Source organism: Harpia harpyja, chromosome 7, assembly GCF_026419915.1.
Source record: "Harpia harpyja isolate bHarHar1 chromosome 7, bHarHar1 primary haplotype, whole genome shotgun sequence".
Taxonomy (NCBI): domain Eukaryota; kingdom Metazoa; phylum Chordata; class Aves; order Accipitriformes; family Accipitridae; genus Harpia; species Harpia harpyja.
In genome coordinates this window covers 6,175,584-6,192,119 of record NC_068946.1, presented here as the reverse complement: position 1 = coordinate 6,192,119, position 16,536 = coordinate 6,175,584, and the positions used below count along the sequence as shown (strand labels likewise).

Genomic DNA, 16,536 nt, shown 5'->3' with positions numbered 1-16,536 from the left:
TTGCCCAGCTCCCCTTGCTCCCCCATGCAGACACTGTCTGGAGCCACTCTGTACCTCCTCCAGCTGCCTGCCTTCCCACAGAGCTGCGATACTACAGCTCCCTCCAAGAGCCTGCAGCATTCCTAATCCATCCACTCCATCCCTGTCTGCCTCTCCCTGTCATTGACTGAAGCCTCATGCACCGAACACAAGCCTGGTTTTTAGTGATTGCTGTTCCCAGAACTCAGCAGGCTGAAGGGGGTGGAAGGGAGATAAACATCAGAGTTCAACATCCAGACAAACACAGCAGAGCACACACAATAAATACATCCGCCCCCAAATGCAAATACATCAGAAGAGATTCCTTCCCCAGGGCTCAGAGCAGAGCAGGCTCAGACAGGAGAGCAACACGATGAGGTGAGTGCAGTCGCAGGGACCTCCCCAGCTTCTCTGGCCACTTGGTTTTGTGCAGGCCTTAGAAGGCTGTTTAGCTGTTACTACAGTATGACTCCAGTGATACCTCCTGACTTCTTCCATTGTCAAGTGAGAAGGGTGTTGGGCATGAAGATTTCAGCTAGCACTGATATATCTGATTTGGTATCAAGACTGGCAACTTTGGTTGTGTGGCTTTTGCGGTATGATCTGAGTTGATGCTCACTCTTTTTCTGTTAATCTCTGTTCCTTTGACACAGGCTGTTTGTCTTGCTAGCTATGCTTTACAGTGAAGTAAGCAGCAGCATTGTGCTGCCGAAAATGTATGGGAGGATCACGTCCCCCAACTTCCCAAATGTCTACCCCAATCACAAGGAGAGAATCTGGAATATTACTGTACCCAAGGGATATTCTGTCCGCATCTACTTCACCCATTTCAACCTGGAGCTGTCCTACCTGTGTGAATACGATTATGTGAAGGTATGTGTAGGGCAGGGTGATGTATAGCAGGCTAAGTTGTTTAAAACTGTGTGTATGTGATCCTGGACACATGCAGGACCAACGTAACTGTTGTAAGCACTTGATTCTAGTCTGCTAGTAAAGTTCAGGCTCATCTGATTTCTAAATGATGTGTTTATTGAGGCCCATGGGACCAGGAAGTAGAACTGGTTGTCATGTTGGAACATCTGAAACTTGAGTTGTTTGTGCTCAGAAAATTCTGATGTTCCCCTCTCATGAAGCAAAGGGTTTGAAATTTTGCCCAAAACAACATTTGAGCTTCATTTTGCTGAAGTTACAGTGTGTGTTCTAAATTAACAAGTAGTGCTATACACAGAGTATAATGGGAGATCATAAAAGTGTAAGCGATAGTCTAAACAAGATACTGTCAGCTTGTCTAAACATGCACTTGCAACACTTGCTATGGTGTGTTTGCTAGCTAATGTGAGAAACAACCTCGGGAAAAGAAAGATACTATCTTCAGGAAGTGTTTGGGTGATCAGTGGTGTCCCTGGAAGGTTTGTACTCCATGTGCTAGCATGGGCTCTAGTCGGGGTGGCCCTGTCGCTGGTTGAAGGCCATGCTACCTCTGCACTCGTTTTGTTCTTTGCGTCGGTCTGATATACGTTAAAGAGGGAGCTCTATGCACAGGGAGTATGCAAACCCAATGCATCAGCAGTACTTTTGAATCTGATGGAACCAAATCAGGCAGCCTTGTTCCCATTTAGGAAGATCTCATTTCCATGGTTTTATATGGCAAGTTGCACCCATTCCCCAAATCCGTGTTGTTCTTCATGTAATTTCCTTTGGGCAGGACAGAGTACTCATTTCTGGCAGGTCTGTAGTACACAGTTCTATCACTACTGTGTATAGCATGAACCCATGTATCAGAACATTACTCTTGTAGTAAAAACACAAGATAAATGAAGAGCTGGAACTGTAATAAGTGAATCATAGAGCAAGTTAGTGACTAATTTAAAGAGACCTTTTACTAGACATTTGAATTTGTCAGTGTATGAAACCTTTTTACCCCAGTTGTCTCTGGCTTTACCAAGATCTGATTGTCACTGAGAGTGCCAAGTTAACAAGAGCATTATAAACAAAGCGTGGTGCTGATAGCCCAGGCTGGCATCACAGCTTTATGTGGGCCTCTGAAAGGAAAAAGGGAGACAAAATTATGGGCTTAAGTCACAGAGAATAGGGGAAATCTTCTCTTATCTGTCCCTGGATCTGGACTGACCTCCAGGAGCATATTTTGAGAGCATCCAAGCCTCCTTTCTCACGCTATTAAACACATGCTTCCCAAGCCATGGCAGCAGGTTGGGAAGAGCAAAGCTCTGTGCTCATCTGGTAGATTTGTCTGCCCATTTTGCAGCTGAGCTCTGGTGGGAGGACCTTGGCTACGCTGTGTGGAAAGGATAGTACAGACACTGAGGAGGCTCCGGGCAACAAGACATATGTCTCCATTGACAACAACCTCATGGTAGCGTTTCGGTCTGATTACTCCAATGAGAAACCGTTCACAGGCTTTGAGGCCTTCTATGCTGCTGAAGGTAAGAGACCAGCTCCTCTTGTAGACGGAAGGGAGACAGCTGTGGTGGGGTTGGTGCTTCCTTGTGCTCTCATAAACTGTGGCTGCTTGTGTGAGGTGGGAGAAGGCAGTCTCATTGCATGGAAGCAGGTCCAAAAGGGCACAGCAACCAAAGGCCAACAAGCCAACCTCACAAAACACAGAGTGGTCCAGACCAAGATGAAGTGTTGTTGAAGGGTATTGGTTGCCTAATTCTGTGCTTCACCCATTAGATATCGATGAGTGCAAACAGCTATTTGATGGTGAACCCCTCTGCAACCATCACTGTCACAACTATGTGGGGGGCTACTATTGCAGCTGTCGAATTGGCTACACACTGCATGAAAACAAGAGGACGTGCACAGGTGAGCTCTAGCTAGATCAGGAGATACTTCCCTACCTACAACATCCACTTAAATCCAGTCCTGACACTAGCATCGAGGTGAAAGCTGTGTTTTTTTGTTGTTGTTTTCATTATTCCCTATGTGCCTGGTGCAGCTGGAAGAAGGTACCAGGGGGTTAGTCAGGGCTGTGAGCAGAGGCCCTGATTTGCAGAGTGGCTGTGGGCTAATGGCTGCCTTTAGGGACAGCAATATTGTGTCACGGTAAAATGGTGCACTGGCAGTTGGTTTTGGTTACTCCTAAGGCAGCATCCACATGTGTTCAGCTTTAGACAGATTGGAGAAAAAAGGAACTTGTCTTACACTTCCCACTGCAGATACATCCAGTCTTCATGGCTGCCAGTGCAGCCAGCCTTGCAAAACTGAGTATATCTTGCTCCCTGGGTACTGAGATACTGAGTATTCTGGACCCGAGTTAGTAGGTGTGTTGGAAAAACTAACAATCGAGTTGTGAAGTCTAATGGAGAAACAGTTTGCTTACTCTCCCTGGAAGGACACAGGCCAAGAAGCAGCACAGTCCACATATCACTGACACCAGATACAATGGCCCACTCATTTAAGGGGAGACAAGGCCAGGCACAGATCTCTTGTTCAGAAGGGCATACAGCGTGAGGTTTACCTAGCTGACTTCTGCCTGGCTCTGCTTCTCACTTCACAACTAGGGAAAGCTTATGTGTCATCAGGCAGTGAAGTGTCTGTCTGAATCAGCACCATGACCAGCATCTTAGGATTCACTTTGCAGTGAAACGTGTGCCTACACATGGTGTCAGACTCCTCTTTTGTGGGTGCAGCTTTGCCCACCTGGAGCTGAATCCTGTCTGGAAAGAACCAGCACACATACTGCTCACTAAATATTGTCATAGGTGGGAAGATAGTTTCTTTGAGCTCCCCAGTGCTGAAATGCAGAATAAGATCTAACTTCCAGTGCTTAAGGCTGCCTTGGCATTTAGCTTCCCAACTCTAGCCTATTACAAACTCTCCAGCCATGGCTGCCTGGGTCTGATTCAAGATTCAAACTCCTTGTATCTCCAGTGTATTGGAACAGACCTATTCATTCAACCTCCCCTTCCTAAAGTGATGGCTTTTAGCACAAGTATATGGATTTACTAACGCTATAAAGCATGTGCCTGGTCTTAATGTGGAGGTGCAAAATGAATAGCTGTGAACTAGCAGACTAGCAGCTTTGTGTTGACCATTCATGTGTGCACACTTATGCCCCCCTCCATGAACATCATGCTAGCAGAGGGAGCTTAGCAGCAATACTGGAGGGCTGGGCTACCCTGATGGGTGGACACCTGCACATTGGGAATTACTATGGTGCAGCTGATGTGCTGGAAGCTGTTCACATTTCAGAGGCCTTTAGATGCAAGCGCCGAAGCCACTTCAGCGACAGTGACTGAGCTGGGCTGCAAAGCAAAGGTCTCTGGGGATCGCCATCATGAGATGAGGGCAAAAGCTGCCCCTTTGATTTTTGGGCTCCTGTCTGACCAGGCTGATACTGACAGGCTCTTTTTTTCTCCTTTATTTTCCAGCGTGAGATAATTAAACTTCTCCTCGCTTAGGCAGAGATGGAGACAGATGTGCTGGGAAGAGCTGCTTTGCCCTCCCTCCTGACCTGCCTGTTGCAGTCTGCCAAAGGGCTGCAGGCTTCTCTTGCTCGGTGACTTGTATGTCATGGTTCCTTGCCTTTCAGACCTGCCTCCTGCAGACAATAAAGAGGCTGTTCCTTGTTGAAAGCTGATGGCAGCCTCTGGGGCATTCATTTTCTTGCATTTCCCATGTGTCACTAGGGAAAAAAAGAATGTAGATAAGGCAGGAGCTGATAAGAGAGAAGCCATTGTGAAAGGCCCCGAGCATCACAGCTACCTGAAGACTCTTGAATTTCTTGTCCAGCTCTTGTTGCTTGACATTCCATAGTTCTTAAACTGCAACAAGACCAGAACCACACATTTTTGTTCCCTAATGTTCTTTTTAGATATGCTTTTGTCTGCACTCAGGCTTGTAGATTGAAACTGTATTCAGAGCCCATTCACTCTTTGGAAAGGTTCGATTTTTTTTTTTTTTTTGATCCAAATTTTGTGACTCCGGCCATTTCTCCCATTGGGAACCTAGCCTTATGGCTGAAATGTGTTCTGGTTCTGGGAGTTTGGTAAAGTAATATGAATGTCACCAGGGCAGCTTAGGTGTTTTGCCTTCACGCAAGGGAAGGCAACAGTGCCCTCCCTCCCCACAAGAGATGAAACATGAGGAATGCTGTTCTTCAGCATAATAGCTTGTGGCATTCATTGATACTGTCTCAGTCCCTAACAATGCCTCTCACTGCTCCACATTAATATCCATTTGTTGTCCTTTTAGATTGTACCTTCTTTGGGCAGGGACCATCTTCTTAAAACGTGTTGAAGAAATGCCATGCTTCGTACTTGTCAGTGACTAGAGCTCCCCAACTCTGTGGAGGAAACATGATTATTGCAAGAGGTTAACAAGTCAGAGTTGAGCAGCTGTAGGTGAACTGCTGAAGATAAAACAAGGCTTTGTTTAAAAAGCTCGAGGGGATTAAGGAGCATTAGTCGATCAGCATTTCCTTATTTCGGCAATTTAGCAGGAGTTACTTTTAATTGTAATTTATGAGGCTCAGTTTCTCCAACCCCATCTCTACTCTTCAGTGCCTGGAGTAAACAGGGGAGGAAGCCTCTTCCAAGTGAGCATGGGAGGGACAGAAAGTCTTTTAGATGGGACACTTGACTCATCCCAGGTCACTGCAATTTGCAGACTTCTCCGTTATCTTCGGCAAGTCACTTGATACCAGTTTTGAACATCCATCTGCAAAACGAGAGGTAACATCCCTGCCTTGACTTACTGGGAAGATGCTCAGTAAGTGTCGTAGAAGGGAGGTGCTGCAGAGAACTGATTTGGGGATAGAGTGGCTGTGCAAGCAGTTACCAAGGCTTACTTCTGCTCTATTTAATCTTGTTCAGAAGCTGTTTCATGGTCATGGTGAATTGTGATCAAAGGGGCTTGAAATTTTGTCATGGCTTGGTGATACAATTTATGACCCACCTTTCATTTGAGACCTAATGAGCCAGTGACAATGGACTTGCAAGTTCTGAGGGGGTCATTTTTCAGAGTTCAATCCTCTGGCAAACAGCTCACTGTGATTCTAATAAAAATATGGCCTAAGCATAATTGAGCACTCTCTGGACAGCTCTAAAGCTTGGACTAAGAAGTCAAAGGACAGCATTTCTGCTGGCAGATGTTAAAAAATTATTTGATCCTTTTTGTGCTGGCTAGTTTATGACTTTCTTGCTTGCAGACTTACGGAAAAAAATACTGCCCTGACAAATGGAACTCCCAGCAGCCACATCCAGGAGATATTAGGAGAAAAGTAAGGTCCAGTCTAAGCCTTTTCATCTTCAAGCCGCAAATTCCTTTGGACTAGCAGAGTATTGTCTGTTGGGTCAGCTAGTTTTGGCTACTCATGTGAGCACAAGTCAAGAGAGTTTATTGGTGATGACTTGCATTTTTCCAAACTATTATGAAAATCTCACATCAAAATTAGGAAACTGAGCTTAAAGGAGACAAATGTAGTGAAGTATGAAGAACTATTAGTCTCTATCTTTCTCCTTCTTTAGTCCTTCAAAACAAGGTGAAGGCCAGTTTTCTGAATTAATGGGGTACCATTCTTATTTGTCCTATAACAGCGTATGGGGATCCCAGCTCTGTGCAGAGGCGTGGTGTTATTTTTTGCTGTGTGAATTCAGAGCGATCACTGCCCAGAAGAGCCTCTCAACTAGCACCTGGGCAGCTCAGAGCAATTCTGGAATATCCATTGCTAGAATGGATCTGGGCTAAGGATCCCTCAAGTCCAATCTCCTGCCTTTGATACTGGCCAGCATCTTATGCTTCAATGGAAGATATGGTTCAGTAAGTGACTTTTAAAGTATACTCTCATACAGAAGCATAATCCTGTGCCATATATCCTGTGTTGACTGTATGCTACTTAGCTTAAGCTGAACTTAAGGAACTAGCGTATAAAGGTTTGCCTTAAATTTCATATGACAGCATGTTGCACAGATTAATTATATGCTATTTCTTAATCCTGTTTTTGTATCAGATTTGTGTTTTTCAGCCTTTAATTTCATCATGTGTCCCTTTGCCCTTTTATTACTAGAGAAAGTAAACACCCTTCAGAAACTATAGTGTTTGGTTATATGCAGTGTTTTTCTGTCTCTACATGCATATATACGTGTGTGTGCATGTTACCACACAGTGGTCTTTTGTCCACCGTTGCTCTCTTACATGTTTTTATGCTGAGCTTTAGTCTAATAACATTCCTTTAAACATACTTTAATGAAAGAAGATAACATGATCATTATGGTAAATAGAAGTGTTGCTGCCTTCTAACTCTGAGGTTCTTGTAAGAGAGAATTTAACCTTACCAACCTAAGTATTCCTTCTTTACACAGTAGATCCCATGCCCAGGGAAAAATGGTTTTGTAGGTAATAGGAAAGGATTCTGATGCAGAACTAGCAGAAGATTTGAGATTCTAACCTCCTAATGATTTCAGTAGGGAGTTAGGGGCGTAAAGATAGCACTCACTATATTGTGGCTTGTATGCCTAGGGTAAGACTTCCCGCTGAGTCTTTTTTCACACCCAAGGATTTAATGTTTTCATTCCTATCTCTTGCTATAATTGCCTCCAGACTACTCCTGTAGGGGCTGTAGAGCTGGGACAGATATTAGCAGCATGAGGAAATTTCAGTTTTTAAGAGAAGCAGACTTTTTTGCACTTACATGGCAGTGAGCAGTATACTGCTAAAGCTGTGTATCAGGTGGGTTTTGGGATGTTTCTTAGCCTGGGCTTGCAGCAGGTGGAAGGAAGCATTATAGTGGGAGCTTAAAGCCTGGGGAGAGGCAGTGAACTCCGTGTCACTGGCAGTATTTTAAGCATCACCTGCAGCAACTCAGAGGAGTGTGCTGGAAAATATGCTTTATTCTTACATAGCCATCGAATGCTTCTGTAGTTTGAGGCACAATCGGTGGAATTACAGAAACATGCATTTAGCTGGAGAGAATGAGGTAATAACAATTAAGAAAACAACCCACTTGCTGATAATCCTCTACAAGTATAGCGTGAAAGGGAAAGATTTAATTCCCATTGTAGCTCAACTGATTTCTGCTGGTGCAAAGTGGTGTGCTGTTAGGCTGGATTCAGAGGCAGCCAGAACCTCCAGGTGAGTTAGTCAAGCTTTCTCCGCTTCTTTGGACCAAGAGAGGCATTTCAAACAGGATTTAAAAATTAGGAGAGTGCTCAGTTTTAACAGAATAGGCATTTCTAGGTATTTATTAACTGGTTTACTCTGTGTATTTGTCAGCTATGTTTGAAAACCTAGGACAATGAATTCAGAGTAGAACACACAGAGATGCTCAGTCACTGTGGTGGTGGGTAGGTTTACGTCAAATAAAAGCAGCTGCTCGTAACTTTCTGGGAAGATGGACAGAGAAAGGTTGTTCTGAAATTACAGCTTGTGCTGAAAGAAATACTTGGTACCCAAGTGCATCATTACTTGTGTTGTGGTATTGTAGTTGCACTAAGAGCCACACAAACATAAAACAAAAATATTATCCTTTTACCCATTCCTGCTTTCCTTTCCAAGTAAACACTTGTATCCGAATACTTCCTGTAGCAACAAGTAGGGCTGTTGCATAGGTATAGGATTGGAAGCAAGTTTCGTTCTCTGACGTAAAAGGAGCTTAGAATCTTGGCTAATGAAATCCATGTTTAGTTAAGGGACAATAACGTTCATTTTCTCATTCACAACTTGGTCCCCTTCCATTGAAATGGCAACCTTAAACTGTACGGTCTATTTTAGGTGATAATCTGTAATTAATGACTGGATAATGGCATTTTTGTTGGTGGAGGTTAGCATGGTGTGTTTGAGGATACAATTCAAAGAAGTCAAACAGTTACCCTCTTAAAACTAATTCAGTGTCACAGTGGTACAAAAATATGCCGGTGTTATCAGCCAGTCCAGCATTCCTCATCAATTAAAGGATTGCTCATACAGCTTTTGCAGCACATCATAAAGCCTTTGTTCCCAGCTGATCAAAGCACCACTTCACAGTGATCAGATGCTGTCAACAAGCAGAGATCCTCGGGGCACTTGTGGCTGTTCCTTCTTGCTTCTCTTCAGCAGGGAGCATTTGTGGCTCCAATTGTGTCGGCAAGAGGCACAGCTGGTTTTGCTCAGAGAATACAATTACATTCTAAATGTCTGGCAACAAAGGCATTAAAAAGAAAGAGCTGCATTCAGAGGCTTCTGGAATTGAGGAGCTGATAGCTATCCTACCACCCTACACACTCTGGTGCAGCAGAGAAGCTGCAAATTTAACACCTCGGAATGTTTCTGATGAGCTTCCAGCTATCGCACTTCTTTCTGACCTCCAGCCCTGTGACTGTCTTAAGTGGTGCTTTCCCAGTGTCCTTCCCTGCACCACTTCTGAGGTAGGAGTGCTCGATAACGCTCGAGCCCTGGTTCTACCACAACAGAGGGAGAGGGCAATTTTCTCAACAGCGACAAATGCCCCCTGGTGAAATGTGTGAGACTAGCTTCATTTCATAGGTAGGTAGATACGTGGCTCTGAAACTTTTTCAAAGGGATAGACTAGTGTAGAAAAAGATCCACTACCCAGTACAGCTGAACTGAGTTAATACAACTATGATCATAATTTTCTGTTGTTGGGTTGTTTTGGGGGTTTTTTTTTCCCCTTAGACCACCATCAGAGTCAGGTTTTTACTGAAAGAATTGGAGAAGTCACCAGCCCTGACTATCCAACACCTTATCCCGTGCTCAGCTCCTGCAGCTACAGTATCCAGGTAGAAGATGGCTTCCTGATCACACTGGAATTCATGGAAACCTTTAATGTGGAGACATACCCAGGAGTATTGTGCCCCTGTGATGTCCTTAAGGTAAGGTGAGATTTATTGTATTTCATCACAGTTTTTGTAAGACAGGCCCAGTTCTTTTACTGCATCTTCTTCAGCCTGTGTTTCTCCATGTTAATTTACAGTTTTGTCTCCCTGTATCTCTCCTCATTCATTTCTTCTTCTCATCCTTTCAGTTTTTTTTTTTTTTTCTTTCAACACCTTCCTCTTTTGGGAAATTCACCAAAACCAAGCACACATATGTGTGATGACTTGATAGATTTCATGACAACCTCTGCCCTTACCACAGATCGGTGATGCCAGGGGAGTCAGTTAAATCTTTTGCATTCAGTTTGCTTATCTATAAAATGGACCCAGTGATCACTTCCCAGGAATTCTATAGCACTTAGGATGCTTGGAGAAAAGGCATGCTGTGAGTTACCAGTGATAAGCCATCACTCTAACCACCTGCCTGTTTTTTATAAACTTCGCAAGAAAGGACCATTCAAGTTCAAGGAGTCATTATATTAAAATCGGTTTGTTCTTCCATAAGCCTCATGGGGGAAGGAATAAAGACAGTTCGTTTGCCTTCTCTCATTCTTTTCAGGTTAAAACACCCAAAAAGCAATTTGGCCCATTCTGTGGAAGGACTTTGCCTGCAAAAATTGAGACACAGGTTAGTGTTGTATTACTTTCATAACTGATATCTCGGGAGCAGACACTGGGTGGAAGATGGAATACATGGCAACAGGTGGGTAGGTGACCTCTGTTTAGTTCTCAAGCCCAAACTATTCCCAGAACTTCATTCTGGAAAGGCCTGAACAGCAACCAAATAGTGGTGCTTTGAAACAGTGGTTTTATACTTAGTTTTCAGTAGCGTACCTATTAAACAATGTAGCTGCTAGGTAGTTTACTTCTGAAGTAAAGTTTTAAGAGAACTCCAGAATTCCGGCTGATTTTACAGTTCAACTCGGGTCCAGGCATATGATTTTATTTTAGGAAACAATTTTCCCAACTTGTCAAGAGTTATGAGGTACATGTTTAGGCAACAGACACACTGGGCAAGTCCCGTCAGTGTAGTCTGGCTCTGTGCAGGTCGCTGCACACCTTGGATGTAAGAGTATCACAGTAAGTCAGTCATAGTTTTTCCTTTTATTCTCAGTAATTGCCTATCTCTGTCCATGTGAGTGAAACAGTGTAGAGAAAAGGCAGAGAAAGGGTGGTTTTTCCCCTAAGAGCCTTTAGCAGCAAGTAACGAATTCGCTCTTAAGGGGAATATTCTGTGTTCTGATCCTCTGCAGGTTTGCCATGTCCCAGTCCTGAAGCACCACCCCATGGTCACATCGCACCAGTGCAAGCGCGGTACATTCTGGGTGACCACTGTGCTCTCTTGTGACGCCGGGTATGCGCTACTTGAAGTAGGTGAACCATAGCACTGTCAGCCCTGTTAGACGTAATTTCTCAGGGATTAAACATGTAGGTGCCTTTTCTCATTAACAATTTCTGGTTTTCGCATGCTCTAATTATGAGGTGTATTCAGTACACTGAATTTGTTAGCAGTTGTCCTTTCTTTGATATCCTCCCCAAAGCATTGTGTTTCTGTGTATGCCTGTGTGTATGTATGCCCATGCTGATGCTCTTTGAACACTGCTGCTTAGAGATTTGCTTGTAATTATGTTGGAAGAAAAGAATGATTTTATGAAAGATTTCACAAGATCAGTGTAGCGAGAATTTTTAATGTTCTTTCATTTGTTACTACATCACTCCAGGGAAGTTAAAACTGGAATATTTGGTCATTCCTGCTGAATGCCGCATTTCAGACTTGCTTCTTAGTAACATCCTGCTTCCCAGCATGCAGTTTTGGATTATACTCTAGTTTGTTTTTGTGGTTTAACCCCAGCTGGCAACTAAGCATCATGCAGCTGCTCCTTCACCTCCCTCACAGTGGGATGGGGGAGAGAATCAGAAGGGTAAAAGTGATAAGGCTTGTGGGCTGAGATAGACAGTTTAATAGGTAAAGCGAAAGCCGCACATGCAAGCAAAGCAAAACAAGGAATTCATTCATCACAGCCCATCAGCAGGCAGGTGTTCAGCCATCTCCAGGAAAGCAGGGCTCCATCACATGTAACGGTTACTTGGGAAGACAAATGCCGTAACTCCAAACGTTCCCCCCCGTCCTTCTTCTTCCCCCAGCTTTATATGCTGAGCATGATGTCATATGGTCTGGAATATCCCTTGGGTCAGTTGGGGTCAGCTGTCCCGGCTGTGTCCCCTCCCAACTTCTTGTGCACCCCCAGCCTACTCGCTGGTGGGGTGGGGTGAGGAGCAGAAAAGGCCTTGGCTCTGTGTAAGCACTGCTCAGCAGTAATGAATACATCTTGGTGTTATCAACACTTTCCAGCACAAATCCAAAACATAGCCCCATACTAGCTAGCTACTATGAAGAAAATTAACTCTATCCCAGCCAAAACCAGCATGTCTGTCTATGCTTACAGCAAAATTTTAAAATCACAGGTAGGTGATTGTGTTTTAGGAAGGCACAGGCTTACCTCAACAGTTACTTTATAGTCTGATTTGATAGTTGCACACATTTAGTGTTTAGTGTTGATGTAGAAACCCAGAATAACTGAACTGATGTGAGGCTTAGTGTTCAATGCCAATAGCAGGAAAGCTGGGCGTGTATGGAAGTAGATAGATGAAAGCTGTATTCCATGTTGTCCTTGAAATGCACTGACCAGCACTGTGTGCCATCATTGCTGGTGACAAGGCAGGTGTAAGTGGAGGAACTGCTACACAACAAAGGCAAATTAGCCTCCAGATTCCAGAAAGGGTAAGTAACCCTCTCCCTCACAGTCACAGCCATCCGCTATGGCCTTTATTAGCACCCACATTTGGATCTTTATGATGATTGTATAAGAATTATTTACCTTTTCCCACTCTGAAAGTAGTGCAGCAAAGCACTACTTTACATTAAGTAAAGACATTTTAAGCAAATAAAAATCTAGTTATTGTTTTTCCCTTATGAATGAGCAAATAAATGTGTAATTGATGTTGTTTTTCTGTAATTAGCCCTGTTTGATGTGGAATTAATTTGAGCTTTTTTTTCTATTCATGCTTCTTGGAGAATTAAAATGTTGTGAAGTCTTTTGTAGCGAAATGTCAAAAGAATGGTTCTTGGAACAAACCAATGGCAAAGTGCATCAGTAAGTCAGTGCTAATATTTGCGAATCTGAAAATTTGTGTAAACATTTATATTTAAAACATTGGTTTTGTAAAGACAATGATAGAAGTTGCAGCATGAGAAACATTTCCTTCTGCTTAGTAACTCTTCCATTTCTTGTCAAAAAGTGCATTGTGTATTTGTAACTTGGATGATGTTTCAATTTCTGCCGTTCTTTAAAATCTCTAAAAAGCACTGATGGTTATTTAAAACAAAAAAAAAGAAAAAAAAGCATGGTAGTGTCCTTTGTAATCGTGTACAATGTCCCAACAGTTTTATGTGACTAGCAAAAGCATCATCGTCATAGGAGAAAAATATAGTATCTGTACTCTTAGAGTACTGGTGCAAAAGCATCATCGTCATAGGAGAAAAATATAGTATCTGTACTCTTAGAGTACTGGTACAATTTATTTTTAATTAGTCTGTATTAATTAATGTACGTGTTGGTTTCCCACGTACATGGCATGCAGCATGAGTCTTGCACAGTCACAGCTTAATCTAATGGAAGGGAGTGCAAATTTTCTGAGGAAACCACAGAATCTACTAAAAGTTTTCCAGCTCCCAGTACACAGCCATGATGTTATTAATGTCTGCCTGCCCAGTTGTGAGCATGGAACCTTCACCAGTATTTCTGTTTCTGTCATCTTGAGTAAAGAGGCCTTGTACCATTCCCTGAAGATCACAGTTGAATCCTGCTTGATTAGGTTGACTTTTTCAGTGCGCTACCTTTTCTTTTTTTTTTTTTAATATATTTCTGAACTGCTTTACTTGCTGACTGTGGGCAACTTGCAGACATAGACAGCGGTGCTGTTACATATGTTATGGGGCCTGAGAAGACCACCTACAATGCTGAAATTCAGTACCAGTGTGAAGCCCCCTTCTACCCCATGAAGGCTGATAATAATGGTAAGTCCTAACCATCAAATTAAGAATGTTCTTGGTTCTGGTGGTGTACAGAGTGAATACCCCTGCCTTACACAGACATGCCTGTAAAGGTCAGCAGAACCTTTCTGAAACACAACACAAAGGCTTTTAACTTTAGAAGTGTTACTTCCATTTTTAAGGACATGTCCCTAAGCATACTGAAAAGTTCGCCAGGTAGGCTTCATTCAGTAACAGTTGGAAGCTTAACACGTTCTGGTAATTCCCCAATTAGTGGTGTTTAATAGTATTAGATCCTGCGAACAGCCAGAGAGGGGTAAGTGAGTGATGCGGAGTCACCTTCTCATGAGCCTGCAGTAAACTCAAAGGAGACCTAAAATACGACATCTAACAATGCCTGTGGAGTGTCACTTCTGTGTTGTTTTAAAACAATGCCCAGCTGTTCTCTTCACTTGTTCTTATTTTTGTTGTCTCTGTGAGATGCAGATAGATATATATGCAGTGATGATGGATACTGGAAAAACTCCAAAGGAGAAATAACCCCTCCTGTCTGTGAACCAGGTAATGCATGAATGTACAAAATAGCTGGAATTAGTAGTTGCTGCAAAATCATTAACAAGCTGTCGGCTAGTACTGACTGTTGTTGGTCCATGGTCATGCTTCGTTACAGAGACAGCCAGGCAGATTGTACATAGTTCAGTGCTGAAGGACACAGCTTGCTTTGAAGTAATGCACTTACGTGCACCCGAGTTGGAACTTCAGAATGTTTCCTGTAACAAAGGAGCTAGGCTCCGTTCTGCAATGCGTGTTCCTAAATACCAGCTGGCAGGGAACTACAGATGCTGGGCTGTTAACAGTTATTCAGCTAAGCTATTCCATTGCTTATGTTAAGTAAAGTAGCAGGTGTAATACCATGGCTTCCTTAGATTTTTTCAGTACTTTTAAGTTGATGAGGCAGAACCACTTCACTGTAGAATGTTCATCTTAAGAATCAGATTACCACCTTTATGTTACTCCAGTTTTCAGAACGGCAAGTGCTACAATTGCTGTTTAACAGGGAGGAACAATAACAAACCTAAAAATGTTATGATAACCACATGGTGTGACTGGCACTCCCTGTAGTTATTGACCTTACATTTATCTGTTAAATTACTACTTTAACATGCCTTGGTCTTGCCTGAGGCTCCCTCTTGCTGCTAGCATTGCAGGTTAATGCCAGAAATTCAGTTCAAGTTCCCCTCAAAGAGAGTAAAAAGCTGAACCTTCAGTTTATTCCAGCTTTCTTTTGGAGAATGCAGTTTCATAAATAACTGAATTGTTGCTGCTTTTAAATTGCTTGGCATTGTTTCTGCCAGGAAAATTGAACCATGTTCCAGAAATATTTGTGAGGGGAAAAAGCCACTGAATACCCTTATCACAGAGTACGAGCTTGGGGATTTTTATTTTTATTTTTTTAATGCTTGAACTGCTAAATGAGTTACTCTGTAAAATTATTCAAGATCCAAGACTTGAATTTGGGGAGAAACATTTTACGATGTAAAAACGTAATTGTTCCTCTTATCTTTTAGATTAGAATATCCATATATTCCAATTACCTTAATTTACATTCAGAACAAATACACTTACTTCTCTATGCCCAATTCCTAAGCAGAACTGTCTCTCTTGATTACAGAACTTTTCCAAGAGGATGTATGTAATACTAATGAAAATGGTACTCTAAATCAAATATTCATTTGCAAGCAATTTTACCATTCCAAAACAATCTAGGAATTACATTTAGAATCATTAACTTAATTTAATCCATACAAGCATAATAATTCAGCGTCCAGACCTTAAAATGTTTAACAGTTATTGCTGCCTTCATTGTTTTGCAGTTTGTGGAACACGGAGAAGTGGAACTGTGGCACGTATATATGGAGGAAGGCGAGCCAAGCCTGGAGAATTTCCCTGGCAAGTGATGTTAATTACAGAGCAAGGAGGATGAGGAGGTGGTTCACTTTTGTATGACAACTGGGTTCTAACAGCTGCTCATGGTGTAGCTGATCAAAGAAAGCCCTCAGCTTTGAGGATTAAATTGGGCATTTTGAACAAAGGCTCATTTTGCTATGAAGATGCCCAGGCAGAAAAAATTTTTATTCATAAAGGTTGTAAAAATGATCTTGTTCAACTTTGACAATAACATTGTATTGGTTAGACGGGAGCATAAAGTCTCAATTAGTACCAATCACACCTATTTGTTCAGGAAAAGATGACAGATTTCAAATGAAAGCAAATGATGGGGCAGCTGTATCAGGGTGGGGAAGAACTGTCCCAGCAGCTGTTAAAAGACCTTTAGATTTACAAAACTGCCATCTGCCTGAAGAAGGCATTACTCTTTTCTTAAAACGGTGTATTTTGTTTTCTTTTAGATAGCACTGTGGATTCTTGTAAGACTGCAGCTTTTGAAGGAACACACGTCCAGTGAAAGCACACAAGAGCATCCAGGTACCTTACCCCACTCCCTCAGGTATGGTGGTAGTTGAAGAATCCCAGCTGCACCCTGTGTTTGGGGGGCCCTAACGTGCAATGCTGTACGCCTCAAAGTACCTCTGCAGGTACCTGCTGCACACAGTGTAGGGACAGCTGTACAGC

General features: G+C 42.7%; 3 protein-coding genes across 3 annotated transcripts; all 3 read left to right on the top strand.

Moving 5' to 3' along the window:
- The first annotated feature begins 336 nt into the window (after positions 1-336).
- Positions 337-4,621, top strand: LOC128144049 (mannan-binding lectin serine protease 2-like). Its single transcript, XM_052792347.1, has 5 exons — positions 337-396; positions 672-891; positions 2,285-2,462; positions 2,713-2,844; positions 4,413-4,621. The coding sequence occupies exons 1-5, from the start codon at positions 392-394 to the stop codon at positions 4,415-4,417; spliced, it is 540 nt and encodes a 179-aa protein (XP_052648307.1). The 5' UTR covers positions 337-391; the 3' UTR covers positions 4,418-4,621.
- Positions 4,622-4,662: 41 nt separating this feature from the next.
- On the top strand, positions 4,663-12,990 carry LOC128144050 (mannan-binding lectin serine protease 2-like). Its single transcript, XM_052792348.1, has 4 exons — positions 4,663-6,801; positions 9,652-9,848; positions 10,411-10,479; positions 11,105-12,990. The coding sequence occupies exons 1-4, from the start codon at positions 6,777-6,779 to the stop codon at positions 11,234-11,236; spliced, it is 423 nt and encodes a 140-aa protein (XP_052648308.1). The 5' UTR covers positions 4,663-6,776; the 3' UTR covers positions 11,237-12,990.
- A 384-nt stretch (positions 12,991-13,374) lies between these two features.
- LOC128144051 (mannan-binding lectin serine protease 2-like) lies at positions 13,375-16,258 on the top strand. Its single transcript, XM_052792350.1, has 3 exons — positions 13,375-13,929; positions 14,392-14,466; positions 15,780-16,258. The coding sequence occupies exons 1-3, from the start codon at positions 13,845-13,847 to the stop codon at positions 15,887-15,889; spliced, it is 270 nt and encodes an 89-aa protein (XP_052648310.1). The 5' UTR covers positions 13,375-13,844; the 3' UTR covers positions 15,890-16,258.
- Positions 16,259-16,536: the final 278 nt, after the last annotated feature.

What these genes read in the sequence shown, in the direction of transcription:
- LOC128144049 (XM_052792347.1), top strand. An exon ending in GTGAATACGATTATGTGAAG is followed by an intron (nt 892 to 2,284) that starts GTATGTGTAGGG and finishes CCCATTTTGCAG; the next exon opens with CTGAGCTCTGGTGGGAGGAC. An exon ending in GGCCTTCTATGCTGCTGAAG is followed by an intron (nt 2,463 to 2,712) that starts GTAAGAGACCAG and finishes TTCACCCATTAG; the next exon opens with ATATCGATGAGTGCAAACAG.
- LOC128144050 (XM_052792348.1), top strand. Translation starts at nt 6,777, where the DNA reads ATGCTTCAATGGAAGATATGGTTCA. An exon ending in TCAATGGAAGATATGGTTCA is followed by an intron (nt 6,802 to 9,651) that starts GTAAGTGACTTT and finishes TTTTCCCCTTAG; the next exon opens with ACCACCATCAGAGTCAGGTT. An exon ending in GCCCCTGTGATGTCCTTAAG is followed by an intron (nt 9,849 to 10,410) that starts GTAAGGTGAGAT and finishes CATTCTTTTCAG; the next exon opens with GTTAAAACACCCAAAAAGCA.
- LOC128144051 (XM_052792350.1), top strand. Translation starts at nt 13,845, where the DNA reads ATGGGGCCTGAGAAGACCACCTACAATGCTGAAATTCAGTACCAGTGT. An exon ending in CATGAAGGCTGATAATAATG is followed by an intron (nt 13,930 to 14,391) that starts GTAAGTCCTAAC and finishes TGTGAGATGCAG; the next exon opens with ATAGATATATATGCAGTGAT. An exon ending in CCCTCCTGTCTGTGAACCAG is followed by an intron (nt 14,467 to 15,779) that starts GTAATGCATGAA and finishes ATTGTTTTGCAG; the next exon opens with TTTGTGGAACACGGAGAAGT.